General features: G+C 41.2%; 1 protein-coding gene across 1 annotated transcript; it reads left to right on the top strand.

Moving 5' to 3' along the window:
- The first annotated feature begins 989 nt into the window (after positions 1-989).
- On the top strand, positions 990-7,421 carry LOC136696402 (polymeric immunoglobulin receptor-like). Its single transcript, XM_066670793.1, has 5 exons — positions 990-1,215; positions 2,566-2,904; positions 4,626-4,946; positions 6,151-6,417; positions 7,048-7,421. Exons 1-5 carry the CDS (start codon positions 1,167-1,169, stop codon positions 7,419-7,421), a joined length of 1,350 nt encoding a protein of 449 aa, XP_066526890.1. The 5' UTR covers positions 990-1,166.
- Positions 7,422-10,535: the final 3,114 nt, after the last annotated feature.

Genomic DNA, 10,535 nt, shown 5'->3' with positions numbered 1-10,535 from the left:
TTGGGGTGAAACATGTCTCACAATTGCAAACAAAGAAATACTCTGACATTTCTGACACACTTTTACCTCTAGTTTGACTCAATATCTATGTGATATAAACATGCAGGGGGTGGTTTCAAATATGTGGAAACATTTTCATAGTATATGTTGATTACACTATTTAAGGCAAGCAGAAGAAGTTTCATACTGAAAAAATAATTGTAACTATTTTTCCTAGATCTTCAAACTTTAAAACGGGTCAATTTCACCGGCAACAGGAGGGTTAACCATAATCCTTTCAGATTTGAGCAGGTGACTACAGTTACACCCAGGTCTGGGTTTGTAGAGCTGGACTGAGACTGAGTTGAGGAGGTAAAAGAGCTTAAAGTCTGTACTCCTAGCTCTCTTTAATATTCTCTGTCCTTCACAGTCAGTCCAGACTCAGACCGACTGGAGTTTAAAAACAAGTGAGTACTGCAGCATTCTTTAATATCACCTTTAAACACAAGCCTTTAATAAAAGTACATTACAATTATTTATCTAAGTGTTGTATGAAATCCTCTAAAACCATGATATAGTTTACAGTGAGTACGTTACTCAGATTATATAGTACACTCTCTACAGCGAATACTGCCCCCTACAGACACATAAAAACCTGTCAGGTGCAGCTCTCAGCCTGTCCACCAGAGGTCCTCCTCCCCTGAATATTAACCACTGTCCCAGCACCGGTTCAGTCTCACACACCTGTCTCCTATTGTCCCTCATCAGCTTCCATCCAAAGTCCTCTCCCTCACTCACTCCTGTAAGATCTAACAGACTTAGATAAACACTCTCTCTCTGTGTTTCTCTCTCTGTGTGAATAGGGCGGCCCTCGTTACACCCATCACTAGTGTGACATAAGAAGTTCCAATAAAGGAATAGTGCTCTCCTCCAAGTGTGTTGAGCTCCAAACAACATTTTAAAGAGCGTCAGCAGAAAGAGAAGCAGAAGTGTGTTCCCTGATGTGGTGAATGAGCCGGAGTTAAATACAGCACTCACAGCTCCCTCAGTCTCAGAGTGGACACGGGCGACCGATCGAGAACGAGAGAATGAGAAAGAGAAGTTTTCTCAGGATGTGGTGAATGAGCCGGAGAGTTAAAAACAGTCTCTACCCTTCTCTGTATCAGTGAATCAGTCTGGTGTTGAAGATGTTGCTGTGTGTGTATCTACTCTACTGTTTGCTGCAGGTGAATTCAGGTGAGTTCTACAGTAACTCTGAGGTGTTCTTCATGGAAACAGTGTCCACTTTTACTGCAGTGAACTGGACAGAACGTGTAGGAGGTGTATGTTTATGGGTTTATTATTATGATTAATATTATTAGTATTTTCTATGGCTGTGTCCTCTGTGTCTCTCCTGATGTCAGTCCTGAACTCTGACTGCATTCTTGGGTGAAAATTAACTGCTTGTTGAATGTTGGTGTAAACTCTGGGTTACTTTTAAACATGTGTTATTTATCTTTGCCTTGATTCAGAAAATGAACAGAAATGATCAAAGAAAGTGTGAGGAGAGCTTCTGTTGACTACATTTGAGATTTTACAAATGTGAACTTATTAATTATTATTTAACATTAATTCACTGCTGAATGTAACAGCTCTGTGGCTGAAAACTCTAAATAAAAGAGCAGCATGGATTCTGCATTACTTAATAATTATAGATTTATCTTAAATATGTTTTAATACTATTTTCCTAATATTTTTACTGAGATCTGCTACAAATGTTGAAATACAGTGTTGTGTTGTAGTCAGTAGTTTATTAGACTTCATCTATTTCCCTGTGGTTTGTTCACTGTCAGAAAAACTGTCTCTGTGGTGGAACCCTCAAGAGAACACACTGTGTATCTTTAATTAGGAACAGAACTGTACCATATTCTATTGTAGCTGTAGATTTTAAAGTTGTGTTGATCACACCCCGTTTCAGCTCCAGGACTTTTATTGTGTTCTTTTATTCTCCACAGTTGTATAATGAAAGATTACAGAGATCCCCCTCTCCTTCTGGAGAAGAGAATGTAATGAACCTTTAGGGAACACAACTGGACTCTAACACCACTGCTGTACCTTTAAAGATACACTACACTGTTTTGTACCATTTTTTCTGAGAGTGAAGCCGAGCTTGAGCTGATAAAATTATTTGTGATGAAGCAGAGGTCAAACTGAACTCCTCTCCATTTAAAGTTTATCAGAAAACTGTAGCTGTTTGGACAGAACGGATCCATCAGCTCGAGCAGAAACAAGGATTCACCTTCTGAAGAATCACGTATGATGTGTAATAAATGAGTTATAAACAAGTCTGAATGTCTTTCACAGATAAATGTAGTCCTGTGTGAAACAGCTCCAGATTGTTCTACATCAAATCTTGGCTGTGGCTCTAAGTTGTAAGCAGTTGTTGTTGTGTTGTGGTTGTTGATGTGGTTGTTTCAGATGTGAGCGGGTGAATCACACACAGCTCTACACTGACGTCCAGGTTTGGTGATTTACAGCTGGACTGAGACTGAGCTGGAGCTGAAAGAGTTAAAGACTGTAACACAACTTCTGTTCATCTTTCTGCAGGTTGTGAGGTAGATCGAGGTCAGAAAGGTACCTTCACTAAATCAGTTGGAGACTCTGTGGTGCTGCCCTGCTCCTGTAAAAACCCTGAGAGTAAATCACACACAGTACAGTGGGGATATACAAAGACTTTCAAACAAGGTGATTACAAACCTGAAGTAATGGTGTTTCCAGAGGACGGCAGACAGAGTCAGCGCTACAGAGGCAGAGTTCAGAGAAAGATCCAGAATCCTCCAGGATATTTATCTCTGATCATCTCTGAGCTCACTGAAGAAGATGGAGGAACATATGTGTGTGGCGTCAATGGGAAGTTTGCCACCGCTGTCACTCTTTATGTCAAAGGTAAATCTAACAGAAACACAGCATATGAAATACATCACATAAAATCATCTGGTCTTTTGTGGCCTTTATTAGAGCAGTATGTTTGTGGATAGACGTCGTACAACAGGGGAATGTGTTGTAGTCTGTTCCTGCTTCAGTTCCATTCCTCCTCTCTGTGATCAGTGTTTTCTGTGAATGATCATCACTTCCTCCTTCAGTCTGAGGAACTCTTCACATTAACGGCTGTAATCCAGTTCTAATGATGGTAATAAATCAGTAACTAGCCCTTGTTGATGTGGTAGCTCAGTGTTTATTAAGCAGTTATGACACAGTAACAGATGCAGTGTTAGTAATTAATAATCCAGTCCTCTGCTCTCTAATAGTTTGACTTGTGTTCAGTTCAGAGCGTCCTTCCTCATGAAGTGTGCACTACCTGCTGTGTGTTACGCTCCTGAACTGATCAGTGTGTTTCTCCTGTAGAAAAATAAGATGGAGCTGGTGAATGGTCTGTAGCTGATAGACTGAGTTACTGATGCACTTCTCCTTTATTGTGCTGCTTTGTGTGGAACACACTTCTTTTCCATTCTTTCCTTTTACTTCGACATGTTCAGCCTCCTGCTGTGTTCAGAGCGTCTTTACATTATGACCATCGTTACCATCATTAACCACTAATTACTACTTCCTGTGTCCCTCCAAACACTGATCTCCTATTGGTCCATGGGTTACACTCTGAACTCATGATTAAAGGCCTGTGTGCACTGAGGGGGATTTATTAATCTGGTTTATTTGGAGAAATGTAAATGAACTGGAGCCTCTGTGGAACTGATGGTGTCTTTTACATCAGACTCCATTTTTCTGGACGGTGAAATGCAGCATATGATTTGTCCTTTGATTTTAGCAGATCTTTGTCCACAACAAAAACTCACCGTCCAATCGTCTTAGTCTCTGCCGTCACTAAAGCCACAACCAGCCAATCAGCTTATTGCGTTTGTGTCTCAGTGCCCGATACTCTCTGAAAGACTTGTGCAGAGACACTGACCACAGACCTCAGCACTGGACTGAACACACCTGCCTACAATGTGGCCAAAAGTGTGTGGACACCCCTTATAACTGATTCAGACTGGGCCCCACACCACCGAGAGTCTGAGAGAGAGCGCTGGGTATAAAGTGTCTCATATGAGACGGTGAAACTCTCTGTGATTCTCTCTGTTCTCCAGAGTCAGATGAGGCTGATCTCAGCGTCTGTGTTTTTCTCTGAGCATCAAAAGAATATTCATCATTTCAGAAAACACATCTTCTCCAACTCTTTAATTGTTGCTGGAACCAGTGAAACACTGCAATAAAAATATCACATTGAGTCTGTGTAGAGTTTAACTAGTGCCAATATTTCCCCGGTTCATGTTGTTGATGTGTGTCACGTTCTGTGTGGAACAACATTGACTCATTTCTGTGTCTGTTCTGAAGTGGACCATGTCTTAATTCAATAATGGATCATCAATAACTGATTAATAACATCATTAATAACTCATTCCTGACCGTTAACGTGATGTTGTACTTCTCTGATTGACCTCTCACTAAAGCAGTAGTCAGTAAACTGTGATTAAAGCAGGGATCAGGAGCGACAGGTTCCTGTTGAACTGATGTGAACAGAGGACTGAACAGTGTGGTGTAAATCAGTGAGGGATGTTAATATGTTGTAGACTGTAGAGTGATGGTGATGATGTGTTTGTGTGAATCTGCAGTCTGCACTGTGCTGGAGACCTGGGAGAGAACCATCACCAAATCTCCAGGAGAGTCTGTACTGCTGCCCTGCCCCTGTCCCAGTGACGCAAACATCACACCAAAGACAGTCACATGGAGCTTCTCAAAGTACGAACAGAGTGGAGTACAGACCCCAGTGTCTAATGATACAGGGTCCTATAGGAGCAGAGTCTGGACGTTTGATCAAGAAAAGTCCAGGAATTTCTCTCTCCTCGTCTCAGACCTGACTAAAGAGGACAGTGGTCGTTATCTCTGTACGGTCTACGAGGACAATCCACCAGGTGTCTTTCTACAGGTCACAGGTCAGTCACTGAACTCATTACATAGTGTCATCATTTCTCTCATTGACTCAGCACCAAGGTTTGATCCAGAATCCTCTCTCTCTCTGGAAATGTAGTAAACACATCTGCTGTAATTACTGAAGTGGTGATGGAGAGTCTTGTCTGATGTTGGCTCTGTGTGAGAGGACACTGGCGTCCTGCTGATTGTCCTCTGTTTCTCCTCGTGTCTCACTTGTGTTTCCTTTGTGTTTTGTGTTTTCCTTTGTGTTTCTGTTCACTTCATAAAGATCAATGAACATATCTACATGTGGCATGTTTGTGTCCTCTGTTACTGTCGGGTACTGTGTGTGTGTGTGTGTGTGTGTGTGTGTGTGTGTGTGTGTGTGTGTGTGTATGTAATTGTGTGTGTGTGTATGTGTGTGGTGGGGTAAAAAGTAAAAAGAATACAGCTGTAAGTCTGGTCGCGGTTCACTAGGATTTCTCTCACTTTGCTCAAGGCAAAGAAACAGAACTCTGTGTTTTAGACGACGAAGAGACTACAAACATTTAACATCAGGAAAAAAGATGAAGATATTGATCTGTTCCTGCTCCATAGTTGGGTAATGTTCACTTATTTCTGCTGTTACAGTTACATTTTTTAAGGTGGAATTGACTAAATGCAGGAGAGCACTAACTGAATGAGAGTAAACACAGAGCGAAAGTGCTACAAAACTAAACAGCTCCAGTTACAAATGAGTTTCAGTGAGAATTCAAACAGTGAATAAACAGACAGTTTCATTTCAGTCGCGTACAAACTACAGTTGTTCCACCTTAAAACACGCATATTTTCAAACTCAAAGAAACCAGAGAGAGCTGCAGTTCCCCAGAATTGTTGATGTTGCCTTTAATGAAGTTTAACTAATGTTTATCTGAACATTCAATGATTTTTAGTACATTTTATTAAAATTTATTAAAGTTAATGTGGTCAATTCTAGGAAACTGCTGTTGTCTGTGGTTTGTTTAGGTTCAGAAGCTCTCTGCAGTAATCAGTGTGTGTGAGTGTAGTGTAGTGTAATGAAACTGAATGTAGATGGGTCTGAAAGGACAGACAGAGCACAGACATCAATAAAACAACAGGTAGACGCTGACTGCACTTGGCACTGGTAACTGTAGCAGCTCAGGTGGAGAACACAGGTCTCTGTGCAGATATAAGAACTATTTCTCAGTGGTTGGTTTGTTGTTTCAGGCTGCACTCTGCTGAAGAATAAACAGACTGTAACCATCAGTAGATCTCCAGGACACTCTGTTCTTCTGTCCTGCTCTCTCTCCTGCACTGAGCTGCAGGACAAACCTGAGACAGTGCAGTGGATAACACCACATCTGATGTCTGGCCGAGTTCAGACATTTAACAAGACCTCTGTTCTGATCTCAGACCTGACTGAAGAGGATGGAGGAAGGTATTCATGCTGGATAAACCAGAACCAGTACCGCCACTTCAACCTCAGTGTGAGAGGTACACTACTGCAGTCTCTCTTATTCACACACACACACACACACACACACACTCTCTCTCTCTCTCTCTCACACACACACACACACACACACACACTAACCTCATACAGATGCAGTAAATCATGTAAAGATCACATGGAACTGGTGGCACTGAGCATGCATTAACGGTGCCAGTGGGGCTAGGTCCAGTCTTAGTCACCAGGGAGGCCAGTGTGGATTTACGGTTGTTGATGGTAAAGGGTAAGGGACTGTAAAGCTTGGAGGGGGGTGGGTCTGGGACGCCACACTTCACTGTTGAACATTCTGGAGGTGTTGAGAGCTTAATTCAGTGAAACACCAATGAGAGGAGGTGTCTACCTGATGACCCCTGTGAAGAGCTAGTGATACAGTGGGTGGTGTGTGCGCTCATGGGCTGGGCTTGGGTGTAGAGGTGAAGGAGCCGGTTACTGATCGGATCATAAATGACCACAGCCACCTTAGTGTTGAAGTGTAGGATTCAACAGGAATGTTGGTGGCTGCAGGGAGGAAGAGAGTGTGGTGAGCCCTATGTGAAGCTAATGGATTGGCACAGGATATTTTACATCTTACATTGTGTATAATTATAATTAGAACATTGTGTGTGTCCCTGCAGTCTGCACACTGTCAGAACCTCAGGAGAAGGAGATCAGTAAATACCCAGGAGACTCTGTTCTCCTGCCCTGCTCCTGCACCGACCCCAACACCAAACCTCTGAGTGTGAAATGGCAGCGTGGAGACTCAGGTGGGACTGAGGTGTCCAGTGGAACAGACGGCTATAACGGTAGAGTCCACATGTTTAATGAAGGTCTTCCAGCAAATCTCTCTCTACTGATCTCCAACCTGACGGAGCAGGACCAGGGCACATACAGATGTACAATCAACAACAAACAGTCCATCAGCATCACACTCAACGTTAAAGGTAAAGTAGCACTGAACTTTAAAGTAAGTAGGAGCTCATCTTTAGCTGATTACACTGTGGTGTGGTGAAACTAGCATCAGAACTTCACCAAACCTGCAGCTACTGAACCTTTAACACTGAGTTTATTTGATCCTGAGGAGCCCCTCCTTCTCCCCCAACATCACAGAGACATCAGCCTGTAGTTGTAATGTAAAATAACACCAAAGCTCTCCCTCTCTTTCTCTCTCTCTCACACACACACACACACACACACACATCATAATCTAATCTAAAGTGATACGTCATTAAACACAGTGACATTTTAAACCTTTTTTGTTTTAACTTTTGAAAAATGCTCATTAAAATCCAGTGTCTCACTTCAGTAGAATATTTCATTCTGAATTTGTGTAAATAACATTTCAAACTGTGTCTGTGTTAAAATACAACAACATCATGGAATATCTACAATTAATAATAAAAACTAACTTTGAATTAAATTATGAACAAAATGCTGTAAAATACAGAATTAAATAAAGAAATAGAAACAGAGAAAGAGAGGAAAATGACACACATAATGTCTATTGATTTAAGAATATAATCCAAACACTGGAGTTAGAATTCTAGCTCTTCTCTGTGTGTTTAGAGGGAGATGAGTGTGAGTCACATGACGCAGTGGAGAGAGGGAGCCCTTCTTCTACTTTATTATAATAATCTCAGTGTAGTTTTGATGGTGTTTTGAACTAGAATCTCCTCATTCACTGAGTCACAGTTTAAAGGAGAGCTGTAGAATCAGACACAGAAGCTTTAACAGAGAAAATTAAAGCTACACTGCAGCTGAATTTAATCCTCCTTCTGAACTCAACAGCAGTGACGCTGTGTTTACATCGCGACATAAAACCACTAATATGTCACTAGTCTCAGTAAAAAAGACTGAAATACGGGAGGAAGGTCAAGCCCTGCTCCAGGTCACTGTCTGTAAAGAGCTTGGTGTGTTCTCCCAGTGTCTGCATGGGTTTCCTCCAGGTGATCCTGTTTCCTCCAGTTTCCTTAAACACACGTTGGTAGGTGGATTGAACTGGATAAACACTTACAGACAATAGATGAACTGAATGTATAAATATATACTGATCGTGCTGTCAGTGTAAATGCATTACCACATGTGATTAATAACAACAACACGATGTAATAAGTAAAATAATTACTCAGTGTCTGCTCTCCCTCCGCTGTATTTTTTTACACGTTTGAAACAAACACAGAGAGGTCTCTTAGCTAAAGGGGTTTTCAGACACCCTGGTGTAGTCTGACATGCCTTGATTGTTTTACAAATTGTACGCATCTGAGAAAAAATCATTTCAAAGTGTTACACATGCATTTTTCAGAACTATCTCTGCAACAACAGTGTTGAATCAGTAAGAGTGTCATACATCTACATTTTGATTAAATTTACTCTAAACTTAGACTTTCCAAAAACCTATTTTCAGAAGTGCTGATATACTGTGAAAAAACACATTCTAAACATTCCTCACCAGGACCTTTGAGGTCAAAACTTTGTGAACACGGGTCTTGGCAACACACTGCTGATTCTACTTTTCATAAATTGTATGTAATTTTATACTTAGGACATAACAAATGTGAGGTGACACTCTGTTTTTCTCAGTCACTGGCTCCTACGTTGCATATGTATGAAGATAGGTGCGAAAACCGAGGTGCGAGGTCCCCACCCCACTGCCTAATGAATGGCCCATTAGCTGTCACTGCCACAGCTGTCAAAAGAGAAGAGACCAGAGGCAGAGTTTATCACAGTTTATTTCAAAAAAGAGAACTAAACAAGCAATAAAAACAAAAAAATAAATAACTGGCATGAATTAAAATAAATGGAAAATGTGTTCACATGTAAACATAGTGATAATATACTAAAGATAGTCATACTGTATATCCTTGTGTGTGTATATATATTTGAGTCAGTTCAACAAAAGATGCCAGTCTCTAAAACAGTTTCTGTCTGGCTGCATGCAAAGGTAGACATCACACTGTTCACACTTCCATGGGGTTTTTGCATACCACACAGCTGTTCAACAAGCTCTTCCATGAATGCCTTGTGGGTCAGGCTGTCCTGTTGCATAAGTTGTTGTGGAGAATGTAGGCATTGGTAGCAGCAATGTCCAAGAAGTGAAGAAACAGTTTTCTGTACCACTTCAAAGTTTTGTGCTGAGTTGTGTACTGCAAAATGCTAAACTTGCAGAGCAGATGTGGAAGGACCATGTGTTTACACGTTGGTGGTTGCAGACTTGGTTGACGCCGTCGTCTTTGCTTGGAGGTGGAGTATTTTCCACATTTCTGAAAGAAAAATAATAAGAAATGTGAGCAACTGTCTTCTGAGCAGTTACAAAGATTAGCTATACATGCCAACAGTCACTACAACTAATAATTTCTTGTATTTCAAATACAGTACTTACATATGACCTATGTATAGCAGTACATAGCATAACAAGCTACATAGGATGACACTATTACATTCACACAGGCCATTTACACATGACATTACCACACTAGGCTAAACATATACAGCCATAAGCCACACTTATGGTACTGGAGCCTCGCATGGTAGTGTTAGCACTCTCAGCATGCACTCAGATTAGCAACAGGCTACACTTGAATGTCCCGTTTACACAACAGCAGGTTTTTTTTTACATTCATTTATGCTTTCATATACAAAGGAATACTTATTTAATTTATTCTTTATTTTAATTTATCCGGAATTCGCGGAGTGTACACAGTGAGCGCGAAGCGTGGGTTTGTTTCATTTGAAAGGAAATATTTCACTTACCCTTCACAAAAACCCTCCTTCGGATCAATCCGCTTCTCAAAATAAATCTTTCTTCGTCACTGTCCTCCCCGCTTTCGTCAGATGAGCTGAAATCCTCTTCATTTTCCAGAACAAAGCTCTCCTCCGCAGTGGCTCCAGCTCCCGTGAGTGCGACATGACGAAGCTCCACGTAAACAATTCCGCGACATGTGGCTCTGTGTTTGGGCGTTTTCATGCAAATTATCAGCCAATGATCCTCCACTAGCAGCTGCCGAATTACCATAGTGTCAACATATGAATGGCAGAAGGCGTCTATGGGCGGAACAAAAAAGCTTGTGCCTCAAAAATGTGCCGGTTGTTGTTTACGCTTCTCTCACAAGAATATAAATATATATAT

This window comes from Hoplias malabaricus, chromosome 5, assembly GCF_029633855.1.
Source record: "Hoplias malabaricus isolate fHopMal1 chromosome 5, fHopMal1.hap1, whole genome shotgun sequence".
In the NCBI taxonomy this organism is placed as follows: domain Eukaryota; kingdom Metazoa; phylum Chordata; class Actinopteri; order Characiformes; family Erythrinidae; genus Hoplias; species Hoplias malabaricus.
The sequence above is the reverse complement of the archived record's forward strand: the minus strand, read 5'-3'. Positions and strand labels throughout refer to the sequence as shown.

Bases quoted from the DNA above. Each gene is read 5' to 3' on its own strand.
- LOC136696402 (XM_066670793.1), top strand. From the start codon at position 1,167: ATGTTGCTGTGTGTGTATCTACTCTACTGTTTGCTGCAGGTGAATTCA. The intron at 4,947-6,150 runs GTCAGTCACTGA...TTGTTGTTTCAG, and splicing joins TGTCTTTCTACAGGTCACAG to GCTGCACTCTGCTGAAGAAT. The intron at 6,418-7,047 runs GTACACTACTGC...GTGTCCCTGCAG, and splicing joins CTTCAACCTCAGTGTGAGAG to TCTGCACACTGTCAGAACCT.